This window comes from Squalius cephalus (genome assembly GCF_949319135.1).
Source record: "Squalius cephalus genome assembly, chromosome: 5".
Taxonomy (NCBI): Eukaryota; Metazoa; Chordata; class Actinopteri; order Cypriniformes; family Leuciscidae; genus Squalius; species Squalius cephalus.
This window is the reverse complement of record NC_137126.1, coordinates 24,142,101-24,158,344: the sequence shown is the minus strand read 5'-3', so window position 1 is coordinate 24,158,344 and position 16,244 is coordinate 24,142,101. Positions and strand designations below refer to the sequence as shown.

General features: G+C 35.4%; 1 protein-coding gene across 3 annotated transcripts in view; it reads left to right on the top strand.

Annotated features, from left to right (window-relative positions):
• tmem8b (transmembrane protein 8B) overlaps positions 1-16,244 on the top strand; it is a 149,312-nt gene that overhangs the window by 60,379 nt on the left and 72,689 nt on the right. For all 3 annotated transcript variants that reach the window (XM_079871423.1, XM_079871422.1, XM_079871421.1), the window contains one exon: positions 15,098-15,231. In XM_079871423.1, the coding sequence (XP_079727549.1) occupies positions 15,098-15,231 (134 nt within the window). The remainder of the gene's footprint in view (positions 1-15,097; positions 15,232-16,244) is intronic.

Genomic DNA, 16,244 nt, shown 5'->3' with positions numbered 1-16,244 from the left:
ATGAGTTTTGTACTATGGTGGCACCATTTTTTCGTTTTCGTTTGTCACCATTAAGATTCATGATTCTTCATGATAGCTGATTCTTGATGTCTGTTTGATACCGTAGACCAGGGGTGCCCAATCCTGCTCCTGTCGATCGACTGTCCTGCACAGTTCATCTCCAACCCTAATCAAACACACCTGAAGCAACCAATTAAGGTCTTCAGGATCACTTGAAAATGAAAGGCCTTAAACCTTAATTGGTTGCTTCAGGTGTATTTTATTAGGGTTGGAGATGAACTGTGCAGGAGTCGATCGGCAGGAGCAGGATTGGGCACCCCTGCCGTAGACTGTAAGATCCTGTATGCACTGTGTATTTAAAAACAAATTTTAAGCTAATTGCAACGTGCTAATCTTGCTAAACCTTTTTAAAAACCATCTTTCAGATATTAAACTCTTGCTGAGCTTAACAAAACTACATGATGATAATATTATTATCTGGTCATATTTGTCTCATGGTTACTCCTGCTGTTTCAAATGTGCAAAATAAATACACAGTTACAGCAAACAGAGAAAAACTAATGTTAACGAGTCAAGGGTCAAGAGCCCAAATAGAGGTTCCACTAATCACGATTCTGGTGACTTCAAATGAAACATTCGTCAACACCAAAACCTGTTAATTCTCAATAAGAGCTTCTGTAGACATCTGCCATAAATAAAGTCAACCTGGTTAGTAATACCAAGGGAAGAGCGCGGTGAAAGCAGCATTTGAAAAAGACATTGAAGACATGGTTTAGTCACATGTGTGTTAAAAATCTTCAACACGTGCAGTGTGTTGTTTTTGAACACATCCCTTTTTAGAGTGTTGTTAGTTAACTGCGTGATTATTTTTATATACATTTCTGAAATCCATAACTTGGACACAGTCACCTCTGATAACAGATCACTCTATTGTAATGCAGACACATGAATTTTCTATAAAGCTGCTTTGAAACAATGTGTATTGTGAAAATAAATGTAAAAGGAATTAAATAATTATTGTTCACAACAGCAATCTCAATAATAATAAAAATAAAAAGAATTTATTATTACTATTTTTTATGATTAAAATCCAATCTTGAAATTCACATCATGATTGTAAACTGCTATGACCCCTCACAAGCCTGTAACTGACTGTGGAGTAACAGCTTGCAGGATCGCAGCTCCGTGGACACATGGTGCACAGAGGTGAATCCCAGCAGAGCAAAGCTGCAGCGGCCCTCAGCAAAGTGCAAGTCTGTTCTCTCAGCTGATGAGCTCCACAGTGTCTGTGAGGCTAATCAGGGAGCAGCCGGACCCTGCTCTACAGGCGCAGTCACAGAAGCAGATGGCCAATTCTAGAGAGAGAGAGAGACCGAGAAAGAGGAAAGGAAGGAAAGAAGGAAGGAGGGGGAGAGGGGGAGGGGGAGGGGGAGGGGGGAGTAAGAGTCAAGCACGCAGTAAAGATCAGCCGGCCGTCTCTGCTGGATGAAACTGCCTCAGTGGATAAGCTGCGACCAGAAGCGGAGCATCCTGACAGTTTGCCTTGCACTAACTAAATTCTTGGAGTAAATCAATAAACTAATTGGAATCTGTCAGCACTTGGAGATGTGTTATCGTTCAGTGCATCTTTGTTGTTTTGGGTAAGGTCTACACAAGTGGGGAGGTGGGCTGTCAGTTTTCTGTCTGTTTATCTCTGTATTGATTTTTTTTTTTTTTTTAAGATAGTGAACAAACCAAAACATATTCTAGGTTTTCTGTGTTATTAAGGTGTGCCTGGTCAGTTGATGCCAATATTTATGTTTCATGAAATGCCTTAATTTCCTATATTTCCCAACCGTTCAATAGGGTCTAGTCTATGATTGTCAGGGAGCAGGAGAAGATCAGCCATTTTAGTTAGATTTCATTTTAGGAAATTTCCGTCATTTGAGAAAAAGCTTCCCCGTCATTGACGGAATTTTTCCGGCTTTCCGTGTTTTCACTGTTATACGGTAGGGATGCTATTATGTACTATTAGCATATTATTATTAGAAGATGCTATTACTCATCTTCTGAAAGAAATCTCCTGATCAAAACAAATGCAAAGAAGATGCAGAAACAAGCGATAGCATATGCAATCATATGTATGTGTAATATAACGTGATCACCAACATTAAACAGCATATAGCCTAAATAAAAGATCTATTCCATCTATGTTTTGATCATCATTCTGAATCCGATCCAGACCTAGTCTTTGACAGAAATTAGTTTTTCTCAGCTTTTTCCTCAAAACAGAATGCATGAAGCTATAATAAAATGAGCGTTTTTGTTTAACCCTTGTGCATCCATTTTTGTCCTTTTCATTTTTTTTTTTTTTTTAATCATTTTGCCTGTGTTAATGCTAACTGCATAAAATTTGGCACGGGTGTGTATTTTTATTGGAATTTTACTATTTCATCACCATTTCCTTTAAAAAATTTATTTTGCACTAGTTACACAAAATACTTCCTCTCAGGACCTTTTGGACAAAAATGGCCCCATTCAAACCCATTAAAACAGCATTTTTTAATCCCTGTGCCATTTAACTATAAAATGATGCAATCTTTTTTAACAGGCTTTCATTCTGTTGGCAAGGCTTCAAAAGTGACATTTTTACAATGTTTTATCAGATGGTGCCATTTTTTCAGGTTAGGCCTATAAAGCAAATACTCACTTTATTCCTGTTTTCTGCTTCGGCATATTATAGAGCCAGTTGGATAAATTATGCAACGATAATTGTGTGGGTTTGTTGGTATGGATGTCTAAGTGTGGTTTGTATGTGTGTAATAAAATAAAAAGTGTGTTTGTGTGCTTGTAATATTTGAGAGAGAAAAACTCAACTGCAAATCGAAAATCCAATCACTGTGTTCACCAGTGGAGTTTTGCTGGCATCCAATGGGGAAAGTCTGGTACTGCGCCCAAACAAAATCTTACTGAAATCTTATTTTTTGAGATATCATCCTCAAATTCGGAACACAACCTGTTTAGATTTATGGCTTTGAATTTATATCAGTTTTAGAGTTCCAAATATTTCATATATATTTTATATAAAATATTGATTATAATGTTCATAAATATTTTTCATAAACTTAAACTTCTATAACATTTTTTTGGTTGCACTTTAAAAAAAAATTTCACTTCAACAACAATCTGCCAAGGGTCTTCTTTAAAATTAGACCAAACTTAAGTATTTGCTCCCAAGCATAACATTTTTAACATTTTTTTTTATGTTAACTGCATGAATTTTGAGCTATTATAGAGCCAATTGGATAAATTATGCAATGATAATTGTGTGCGTGTGTTGGTATGGATGTCAGAGTGTGGTTGGTATGTGTGTTATAAAAAAAAAAAGTGTTTATGTGCATGTGTGTGTTTGTAGTATTGAGAGAGAAAAACTCAACTGCAAATAACAAAGCCAATCACTGTGTTCACCAGTGGAGTTTTGCTGGCATCCAATGGGGAAAGTTTGGTACTGCGCCCAAACAAAATCTTACTGAAAGCTCATTTTTTTAGATATCATCCTCAAATTTGGAACACAACTTATTTAGATTTATGGCTTTGCTTTTTTTAGCCGAGTTCAACTTGTTTCATAAAATATATATTTTAGATAAAATAATATTCATAAATAATTTTCATAAACTTAAACCTATATAACTTTTTTTTTGGATTTACTTATTAAAAAAATTAACTTCAGCAATAATCTGCCAAGGGTATTCTTTAAAATGATACCAAAGTTAAGTCTGTGCTCCCAAGCTTCAACTTTTTATGACAGTTTTTTGACATGGACATTTTTGTCCTCTTTGGACCTGTGTGTAACTTTTTTAAATTGATGCACAAGGGTTAAAAGTAGAGGGTCTTTTCTTTCTTTTGATATAGGCATTGCATGTTCAAAAACGCTGGCTGTGGGCGGCTGACAACTTTTTTTTTTTTATCGCTGGCAGGGAAAGAGTTAACACATCCAAACTTTAAAGGGATAGTTCAGGATTTTAGACATGAATCTCTATAGCTTCCCCATAAGCAGTGTGGTGCATTGACCATGACTTACCCCCGACAGCGTCCTGTGAGCCGAGCTCCGGTCCAGTTTTGGTCAAGATGAAATTAGTCCGGCAAGATTGCTGGGGTCACGGCAATAAAGCTTTTTTCTTCTCAAATCAATATGTGTTCAAAAGAGTGATATATTTGCGTCACTAAAACGTTGTCTATGGAGAGGTCAGACCTCGTAATGGCTTGGCACTATTTTCTCCCCTGTCATATCACTGCGCGCTGCCGCTACCTACAGCCAGCTGGGAGCTGCGCAGGCGCACACCACTTTTTCAGTTGTTCGGCAGTGTTTACAGCAGTGTTTACGTGCTCAGAACAGCTACACGAACGAGCTAACATAGCTACTCACCAAGAGCGATCAGTTTGTACAAGCTTTGTAGAAAATGGTGCGGACTTGTGACTATCCGGACTGTACAAACAAAGATGTGGCGCTTTCTCCTCACACATTTCTCTTTACGAGCTGTAAACAAAGTGACACGTGCGCGGCTCCCAGCTGGCTGTAGGTAGCGGCAGCGCGCAGTGATATGACGGGGAAGAAAATAGTGCCAAGCCATTACGAGGTCTGACCTCTCCATAGACAGCGGTTTTGTGCTGCAAATATATCACTCTTTTGAACACATATTGATTTGAGAAGAAAAAAGCTTTATTGCCGTGACCCCAGCAAACTTGCCGGACTAATTTCATCTTGACCAAAACTGGACCGGAGCTCGGCTCACAGGACGCTGTCGGGGGTAAGTCATGGTCAATGCACCACACTGCTTATGGGGTAGCTATAGAGATTCATGTCTAAAATCCTGAACTATCCCTTTAAGGCATTCAATCATACTGTAGGTTTATTCCACTGAAACGTATAAATAAGTCAAGTCACCTTTATTTCTATAGTGCTTTATACAATACAGATTGTTTGAAAGCAGCTTCACAGTAATAAACAGGAAAATATTAATCAATGATGCAGACTTCTTATAGATATAACACTAAAATTCTGCTGTAAAGCAGCTCTACAGAAGGCAATAGTGCCATTATTCAGCTCAGTTCCGTTCAGTGTTGATTCAGTTCTGTTTAATGAAAGGTCATCAATTATGAAATAAGTTCAGTTACACTAGAAATAATACTGTTGCTCTATCAAAATATTATTTAGTTTACATCTTAGCCAGCTTGACACACCAGCACTGTCTCAACAAATGGCGTGAGTTTGGGGATTTGTCTAGCCAATATAAATGTTTCAAATCTGTTTGAGAACAGTAATTAGATTTGAAATTAAATTCTGTGAACAGGTGAAAAGATGACTTACTTAGCCTTTAAAGGACAGTTCACTCTTATCATTTACTCACCCTTATGGTGTTCTAAATCTGAATTATTTAAAAAAAAAATATATATATTTTAGAAACTACTGTTGATCAGAACTTGCTGCAGACTGGGGTATTTAACATCCCATTTTTACAGGATCCAAAAAACTCCCACACGGATGAGCTAACTTTTTTTTTGTGTACGAGTAAAGTGTTTTGCTTTCATCTCCTGTCATCTTCTCCAACATGATTTGAGCTGCAGTAGCTGCACACTTATTCATATTTTCACGTTTTATGATGAGTGGCAACCAGTGATGAGGTGCAATATGCCAACTACATTAATAAGTGTCAAACAGATTACTGGTGCTAGATTATTTACATTATCATATGTGACCCTGGACCACAAAACCAGTCACATGGGTCAATTTTCTAAAATTAAGGTGTATACATCATCTGAAAGCTGAATAAATAATATTTCCATTAATGTATGTTTTGTTAGGATAGGACAATATTTGGCCAAGATACAACTATTTGAAAGCCTTTAAAGTTGTCCATTTATGTTCGCGATTTCACTCACAATGTTTTTTTTTATATACATTTACGGTAGAAAATTAAAAAATATCTTCATTGAACATGATCTTTACTTAATATCCTAATGATTTTTGGCATAAAAGAAAAATCGATAATTTTGACCCATACAATGTATCGTTGGCAAATATACCTGTGCGACATGTGACTGGTTTTGTGATCCAGGGTCACATATATGTATTAATATAATATTAATATTTCATGGTTATCGTCAATACCGGTGGTTTGGTGACGCATCTAATGTAAAGCGAAAAAGGATTGCTACAACCACCCAACTGTTGATAGAAGTAAGAAAGCAGAACTTTTCTGTCATCGCTGATTTATTTCTAGACTTGGGAGCCAAAGCACAGAGCAGAAGTGGAGAATTGTGGGGGAACACCAGACTTTACCAGTAATGAGACTGTGGATCCCTGCAGTTCTGTTTCTTGACAAATGATAAATGTTTTTCATACCAGGCTGAAAAGCTACGCTCAACTGCCTTAGTTCCTTATATGCTGCGGGTTCATGCACAAGTACTTTTTCAAGTGCAATCATATACAGGAGGAGAGAGATTTCTTTTATTTTGGGTTAGTTGCATTACCAGACACATGTTTTGAGTCAACCGAGATCCACCATAAATAATAAAGAAATCTTTTTCTCATTGGCCATATGGACTCCTCCTCCTCGTTCTGCATGAGCAGCATGTCAGAGATATTATCCCTCACACAGCTGGAGACCACATTAGACATGCAAAATGCCAACAACAGGCCGCTATCAATTCTGTGTACTGTTTGGTGCTCTGCACGCTTGCACAGAGGGCTCTAATTATTTCACTAGTTGCTCAAAGTTGCCAAATTTGTGCTGTGAAAAGGGAAGCAATTATTTGCATCTTTTTCTCTCTCTCTTCCTTTTGTCTGTGCTGTGTGTCTGCGCTGGCACATGAGTAGCAAACATCCCCCCTAATCAAATCAGATCAATGAAGAATTTGTAAGGGGGCAGAGGCGTCACGAGTTGACAAATCTTGCATGTCAGACACAATGCAAAAATCGCGGGGCGGATGGAAGCAGGGCGGGGGTACAGAATCAAGGCCGTGTCTGCCTCCACCAGCACCAGCTGTGCCTGCTTTATGTATTCAGCCATGGACAAACAACAGATGGGGCTCCTTCTTCAGTTTGTTGTTTAATGGTCGCTGTTTTGCTTATCCATCCCTATTATCCCACCTACAATTCCAATCTGCCAATTTAAGCTAAGAACTGATTGTTTTTTTTTGTTTTTTTTCATTTACTTGCATGCAGACCCTGTAGTAGTAAAATTACTCTTTTTACATGAAACATTGAATCCGTGGCAGAAGGACACTAATCCTTAATAAACCCAATACTTGCTGATCGAAATACTCCCTACTAACTACTTCCCTCTGGCAGACATTATACAACCCCAAATCAGAAAAAGTTGGGACACTGTACAAATTGTGAATAAAAACAGAATGCAGTGATGTGGAAGTTTCAAATTTCAATATTGTATTCAGAATACAACATAGATGACATATCAAATGTTTAAACTGAGAAAATGTATAATTTAAGGGAAAAATAAGCTGATTTTAAATTTCATGGCATCAACACATCTCAAAAAAGTTGGGACAAGGCCATGTTTACCACTGTGTGGCATCCCCTCTTCTTTTTATAACAGTCTGCAAACGTCTGGGGACTGAGGAGACAAGTTGCTCAAGTTTAGGAATAGGAATGTTGTCCCATTCTTGTCTAATACAGACTTCTAGCATATGCTTATGTTATAGAACTTAGAGCATATGTTGTTCTAGAACTTGGATATACCTTTCAGCATTGATGGTGCCTTTCCAGATGTGTAAGCTGCCCATGCCACACGCACTCATGCAACCCCATACCATCAGAGATGCAGGCTTCTGAACTGAGCGCTGATAACAACTTGGGTTATCCTTGTCCTCTTTAGTCTGGATGACATGGTGTCCCAGTTTTCCAAAAAGAACTTCAAATTTTGATTCTTCTGACCACAGAACAGTTTTCCACTTTGCCACAGTCCATTTTAAATGAGCCTTGGCCCAGAGAAAACGCCTGCGCTTCTGGATCCTGTTTAGATATGGCTTCTTTTTTGACCTATAGAGTTTTAGCCGGCAACAGCGAATGGCATGGTGGATTGTGTTCACCGACAATGTTTTCTGGAAGTATTCCTGAGCCCATGTTGTGATTTCCATTACAGTAGCCTTCCTGTATGTGATGCAGTGCCGTCTAAGTGCCCGAAGATCACGGGCATCCAGTATGGTTTTCCGGCCTTGACCCTTACGCACAGAGATTGTTCCAGATTCTCTGAATCTTTGGATGATATTATGCACTGTAGATGATAACTTCAAACTCTTTGCAATTTTTCTCTGAGAAACTCCTTTCTGATATTGCTCCACTATTTTTCACCGCAGCACTGGGGGAATTGGTGATCCTCTGCCCATCTTGATTTCTGAGAGACACTGCCACTCTGAAAGGCTCTTTTTATACCCAATCATGTTGCCAATTGACCTAATAAGTTGCAAATTGTTCCTCCAGCGGTTCCTTATATGTACATTTAACTTTTCCGGCCTCTTATTGCTACCTGTCCCAACTTTTTTGGAATGTGTAGTGTGTAATGTGTAATGTCATGAAATCCAAAATGAGACAATATTTGGCATGACATTTCAAAATGTCTCACTTTCAACATTTGATATGTTACCTATATTCTATTGTGAATAAAATATAAGTTTATGAGATTTGTAAATTATTCCATTCCTTTTTTACTCACAATTTGTACAGTGTCCCAACTTTTTCTGATTTGGGGTTGTAGATTTAAGAACAATTTCCTCCCTCAAGCAATCTGTTGAGTCATATTATATCATATTATAGTTTTATTTTTCATAGTTACACTACTAATGAAAAGTTTGGGGTCAGCATGATTTTTTTATTCAGCAGGGATGCATTCAATTGATCAAAAGTGGCATTAAATACATTTATAATCTTAGAAATATTTTCTATTTCAAATAAATGCTGTTCTTTTAAACTTTATCAAAGAATCCTGTAAAAAAATGTAGCAGTTTCCACAAAAATAATTAGCAGCACAACTGTTTTCAACTTTGTTGATGATAATAATAATAAATACTTCTTGATCAGCAAATCAGCATATTAGAATGATTTCTGACGGATTATGTGACAAGTAATGATGCTGAAAATGTAGCTTTAACATCACAGGAATAAATTACACATAAAAAAAAAAAAAAGTTTATAATGTTGTTTATATGTCTATGTGGTGTTTTTAATATGCTTTCAGACAAACCATGTGTAAAGTCATGTCAACACCATTGCTGAGTATTTTCTCCTTAAAACTGCAGTGAACCAAAGACAGTCTCATAAACACGGTTTGAAATCGCTGGTGTTTCTGACATCACGAACTACCTTGTAACCAATCACGTCAAAGTGTGGGCGGGCTTTAGCATATCATTAACTATGACTAGCAGTGGAGTCTCAAGAGAAGCCAGGTTATCCCAGTATATTTGTCTGTTGATATGAAAAATCGGGTACATTTAGCAATACAGCGGGTGATTTATGTATATGATGTATATTACGATGTTATGATGAACTATGCCTTTCTCCACTGATGTTCTAAGTTGTTCAAAGCGTTTATATGGATGCTGATTTTTAGAAGGCAGCTTTCTGACTCTGGGGTGGTGAACAGGAACATGGTTTGTGTAAAATTAGGAACACGTAGTCAAGCAAAAGGTTAATCATATTAATAACCGTTATGTGTCCGACGTTGTAAAGAGCCAGACCTTTGTGCAGGGTTTACAGTAACTTGAGTAAAAATGGTGTGAGTGAGTGGAGGCGGGGCTAATTAGCATATCCATGGACCGCATATATTAAATGAAGCAAGGGTGTACATTAAACGATTTTTTTTTTTTTGCAGGAAAAACTATTTAAATGTCATTTTGGTGATCAAAGATGAGTTTTAAGGGATAAAATGATTGACTACAGGGGGACCTTAAGATTAAAAAAATGGTATTCACAATATTGCTGTTTTTACTGTGCTTTTGATCAAATAAATGCAGCCTTAGTGCATAAAATTATTATTTCAAAAACATTAGGCCCCAGTGCAACCTTTGTGTAAAAATGTTGTAATATTGGCTAGCAAAAAATTCTGGTATTATAGTAATCTAGGTAGTTTAAATATACAGAAAATTTGCATACTATGTATAGGCCTACATATAAACTGTATACTAGAGCAATAGCATTGGGCAACTGCAGTCTATGAAAAATATTAAGCTTTTTGTAAAGAAAGAAAACAAAAGGATTGTTAAAGCCATCAATGAATTGCTCTTTGCCTGTCCATGTAAATGTCTCACTTATTACCTAGGAGATATTGAGACTATCTTAGTTCTGGTGTATGGCTGGCGTAGTGATTTACAGAAATGAATGAGTCGTCTAATCAAGCTGAGAGCGAATTAGACCTTGATAATGCACCAGAGATAATGAGCGACACATGACTTTACCGTCTATGCAATGACACCTGCCCAGTGGTGCAAATCCACCAAATAGATCTTAATTAAATGAGAATGTGTTCTGCAGCCATTACAACAAATACCTCTAGTGTGTCAAGGCTATTTATGAACTGAATGTTCTGAGATGTTAGGAGATTAGGTTAAGCATTAGAGCAAATGATGAAAAATATGTGGATTTGATTAGCTGCTTCTTCTGAAAATATTGATATTGATGTTTACTCTCATAATGAAAGCTGCAAAGAATAAATGGTGGATGATTTGCTTACTTTTTGAATGGGACGTCGTCAGTGCACTGGCCAGGGAGTCAGTCGCTTCTAAGGTCTCCCGTTGTCAAAATCGCTCGAGTGCACTGAAACATACAATCCCTTGAAAATGACAAAAATGCTTCGGCAGCTCATTACATTTACTTCAGAAATGTCCGCTTAAGTCTCCCAAAAGACTAAATCTAATTTTTATGTTTTTAAAAGAGTAATTGTCTATCATCTCTAATGTGCATGATGCGTACAGCCCTGCAAATATTTTTGTGAAGTATTTTATAGGATTTAGATTTTTTGCTGCAATTTTATTCTACTGAGATTCTACAAATCACATTCTAGACAATCACAAGCACTAAATGACAACAGTATAGGACAATAAATACAGACAAAAGTACAAAAAAGCCCCCCAAAAAACAATATAAACAGTTATGCTTCTTACTATTTTTGGAGAACCATAATAAAAAATTTTTTTTTTCAGGATTCTTTGATAAAAAAAAATAAAAATAAAAAAAATACATATATATATATACAGTACCAGTCAAAAGTTTGGAAACATTACTATTTTTAATGTTTTTGAAATAAGTCTCTTATGCTCATCAAGCCTGCAGTTAAAAAAAAAAAAAAACAAAAAAAAAAAACAGTAATATTATGAAATATTATTACAATTTAAAATAATGGTTCTCTTTTTTAAAATACTTTAAAATGTAATTTATTTTTGTGATGCAAAGCTGAATTTTCATCAGCAAGTACTCCAGTCTTTGGTGTCTTATGATCCTTCAGAAATCATTCTAATATGCTGATTTATGATCAATGTTGGAAACAGTTCTGCTGCTTAATATTTTTTTTATAACCTGAGATACTTTTTTCAGGATTATTTGATGAATAAAAAGTTAAAAAGAACTGTATTTATTTAGAATAGAAATCTTTTGTAACAATATACACTACCGTTCAAAAGTTTGGGAACAATAACTATTTTTTGTTAAAGAAATTAGTACTTTAATTCAACAAGGATGCGTTAAATTGATAAAAGGTGATGGTAACGATTTATATTGTTAGAAATGTTTTTATTTTGAATAAATGCTGTTTTTATGAATAAATGCTGTTAACGTTTTACTCATCAATGAATCCTGAAAAAAGTATTCCAAAAAAATATATTAAACAGCACAACTGTTTCCATCATTGATAATAACTGAGTATCAAATCATCATATTAGAATGATTTCTGAAGGATCATAAGACACCAAAGACTGGAGTACTTGCTGATGAAAATTCAGCATTGCATCACAAAAATAAATTACATTATAAAATATATTAAAAAAGAGAACCATTATTTTAAATTGTAATAATATTTCATAATATTATTGTTTTTTTTTTTAACTGCAGGCTTGATGAGCATAAGAGACTTCTTTCAAAAACATTAAAAATAGTAATGTTTCCAAACTTTTGACTGGTACTGTATATATATATATATATATATATATATATATATATATATATATATATATTAGAGCTGTCAAACGATTAATCGCGATTAATCGCATCCAAAATAAAAGTTTGTGTTTACATAATATATGTGTGTGTATGGTGTATAATTATTTTCTATATATAAATACACACACATGCATGTACAGTATATATTTAAGAAATATTTGCATGTATATACTGTGTATATATATTTATATTATATATATATTTATATTATATATAATTTATATTATATATAAATATTTTACATATAAATAACAAATTTTTCTTAAAATATGCATGTGTGTGTATTTATATATAGAAAATAATTATACTCCATACACACACATATATTATGTAAACACAAACTTTTATTTTGGATGCGATTAATCGCGATTAATCGTTTGACAGCCCTAATATATATATATATATATATATATATATATATATAAATTACATTTTTGGTAACAGTGTAAAAGTCTTTACCCCAATCCTTGCTGAATATAAGCTATTTATAAAAAAAAAAAAAATCTTACTGACCCCAAACTTTTGAATGGTAGTGTTAAAAAAAAATGGTAGTGTTCTTAAACAAAAAAATGCAGGGCAAGTTCTGAACGCTTATTTCACTGCAGTTTTCAACAGCTACTGTACAATGAAAATGCACGATGATGTATTATACAGTAATGTTACCAGCTATGTTTTAATGCACAATGTCATAATCATGTCATCCGTGTCCCAGTGTTTAGTGGATGAAAGCCTTTGTTAATTTCACAATTATATGTTCATGATATACTAAATCACATCATGGAGAATTTTGAAAGTGTAATGCAGCACAGACACATTTGTTGTTGACAGGATGACTATTTAGGAAGTGAAACCCACAGCATAATTAATCACAATCCACTGCAAGCCAATTAGCTCTTTCCGTTGCCCCGCCCCCTCTCTTCAGTATTGCAAGTTGCCGTCACTCGGTTATTGTTCAACTGCATTGAACTGACAGATGTGGCAGCAGACTCTCTCTCCCTACCTTATGAAGTAATAACATGGCTGACTGACCTCAACAGGAAGCCAGCAGTGATATGCGGTTGACATTCGAAAGCGCTGTGCATATAAAAAAAGCCAGTGAAAATGACCCCACGTCTCTGGCTGTTGTCCAGTACAAACGACAGAAAAAGGGGAATGTGCACTCGGGAAAGATAATGTATGCTTCTCTAGATATTTAAAACCTGCATGTTTGGTGTGATTGTATCTCTCTGTGAAGATGGTAAGAAAAGGGTTGGCCGAGAGGGGAGGATGGGTTGTACTACGCCTTTTGACAATGATGAATGTGTTTAGGGCAGAAGTACCTGCGTGAGAGAAGACGAGGTTTCCATGATGAAATGCTGCATTGTAATTTGCCACCTTGTAATTTGTAAATTCTCCCACCTCCTCTTCATCTTTTATCCCTCCACCTGCCTTTTCTTCATGCAATTGCACTGTGAAAACTGTCTGTGAATCTATAAAACTCATCGGATCTTTAATTAGAGTTAACACCACAACATCTGTCGTATGCTGAGATCAGTGTGTTTTTTACAGTTACGAATCTCTTGATAGTACTACCAACCTGGATCCTGTAAAGGTGAATACAAAACAGCTCAGTTTTTAGTAGTCAGTTGTAAATCTGTACATACAATGTAGATATTCAGTGACATTCAATTCAATGTTTGGGGTCGATAAGATTTATGTAATGTTTTTGAAAGAAGTCTCTTATGCTCACAGAGGCAGCATTTATTTGATCAGAAATACAGTACAAATATTGTGACATTATTACAACTTAAAATATCTATTTTAAAATATATTAAAATATCATTTATTCCTTTGATGAAAACTCCAGTCTTCAGTGTCACATGATCCTTCAGAAATCATTCTAGAATACTGTTATTCCTGTTATAAATATTATTCCTAATTATTATCGATGTAAACAACAATTGTGCTGCCTAACATTTTTGTGGAAATCGTGATACCTACGTTTGTTTCAAGATTATTTGGCAATTAAAAAAATAAAAACAACAGACTCTATTTGAAATAGAAATGTCTTTACTGCCACTTTGATCAATTTAATGTGTCCTTGCAAAATACATGTATTTATTTCTTTTATTTATTTATTAATAAATAAAAAGTTATACTGACCTGATTTCCATTTGTTGTTTACACAGGTGCTGGATTTAAGACCTTACACTTTCAACAAGCAACCAATGTTTTTTGACAGATCGTTTTATGTCTGGCATAATCCGATTCTGCAAAATAAATGCATCAGATTCCCCCTGAGCTCTATATTATTATTATATTTTTTTTTATCCATGAATTTTTAATCCCAGCACTTCTTTATATTCTCAAAAAAAAGAAAAAAAAGAAAGCATTCCTGCCACTTTAAGATGAATCGCTTATGTTGTATTCCTCATTTTTAAGTCACTTTGCATAAAAGTGTCTTCTATATGAAGAGACGTAAATATAGAGGAGAATTAATAAATGCAAGCTATTGGTTGGATACTCCACTTGTTTGGCATCAGTTAAAATGGTAGACAGTTCAAAATCTTTTATCTGAATTATTCACCAAGTGGAGAAACGACAATAGTGTTTGATCTTTTTCTTTAGAGTCTGAGGTGGGAGTTGTTGTGCAGTTGGGCATGAGAAATATCACACAGCAAATCATCAGAAGCGATGCATATGCAATGACATTTTCCCTCCATTTGAAGTGATCATAAGGCTCTCAGTGGGAGTTGCCCTCCTTCTATGGGCATTTCCATATCATGATATGCATGTACACATGTGTTTTGTTGTGATACTGTATTTCATGGCTCAGTCTATTTGAATATGGATACTGGGTGGATTTAGCTTGGAACTAATCCATTTCCTGTTTGTTTCACTTTTTTTGTGCAGGGTCTTCATGAGGAATGTCAGTACCTCTTTCAACCTCAGCTCATTGTTCAGAGGCTCATTGGCATTTCAGTGCTGTATCCTGGTTACTTCATTGACCAGATGATTCCTCTTCACAATAGATCTGTACTCTACAAGTGAGTGACTAATTTTAAATGACACACGCACGCACACACACACACACACACACACACACACACACACACACACACACACACACACACACACACACACACACACACACACACACGTTTTATGGTGACTTAGATGTAATGATTTTTATACTATACAAACTGTATATTCTATCCCCTTAAACTAACCCTACCCATAAACCTTCCCATCACTTTCTGCATTTTTACATTTTCAAAAAATATAACTTAGTATGATTTGTTATTCCTCATGAGGACCAAAACATGTCCCCTCAAGGACAAGGATTTCGGATATTGCCATCTTTGTGGGGACACTTTGTTCCCATTATGTATACAGGGTTTACCAGGCTTTTAATTATCAAGGGTGCATTAAATTGATCAAAAGTAACAGTAAAGACATTTATAATGTTTCTTTTAAAATATTTCAAATAAATGCTCATAAATGTGTTCATCAGAGAATCCTGATTTTTTTTTTTTTATCACGGTTACCACAAAAGTAATAATCAGCACAACTGTTTTCAACATTTATAATAATAAGAATTGTTTCTTGAGCAGCAAATCAGCATATTAGACTGATTTCTGAAGGACCATGTGACACTTAAGACTGGAGTAATGATGCTGAAATTTCAGCTTTGACATCACTGGAACACATTACATTTTAAATATATATTCGAATAGAAAATGGTTATTTTAGATTGAAATAATATTTCACAATATTACTGTATTTTTGATCAAATAAATGCAAAATCTTACTGGGCCCAAACTCTTGAAAAGTGGCGTAATAACTCATAATATGAATAAAACTATTATTTTAAGATGTGAACATTTCTTTATTGGTGCCTTTGCAGACTTCTTTTCCTTATCAGATACTCAAACGCACACACCGTGCATTTCTCTCACCTTCTCTCTGCCTCTTTCTGCTCACAACACTTTACCATTCCACACACATCCTTCTCTCAAGCTTCCCTCCATTTCAGGCTTCTACTCTCATTAGGTTCAGA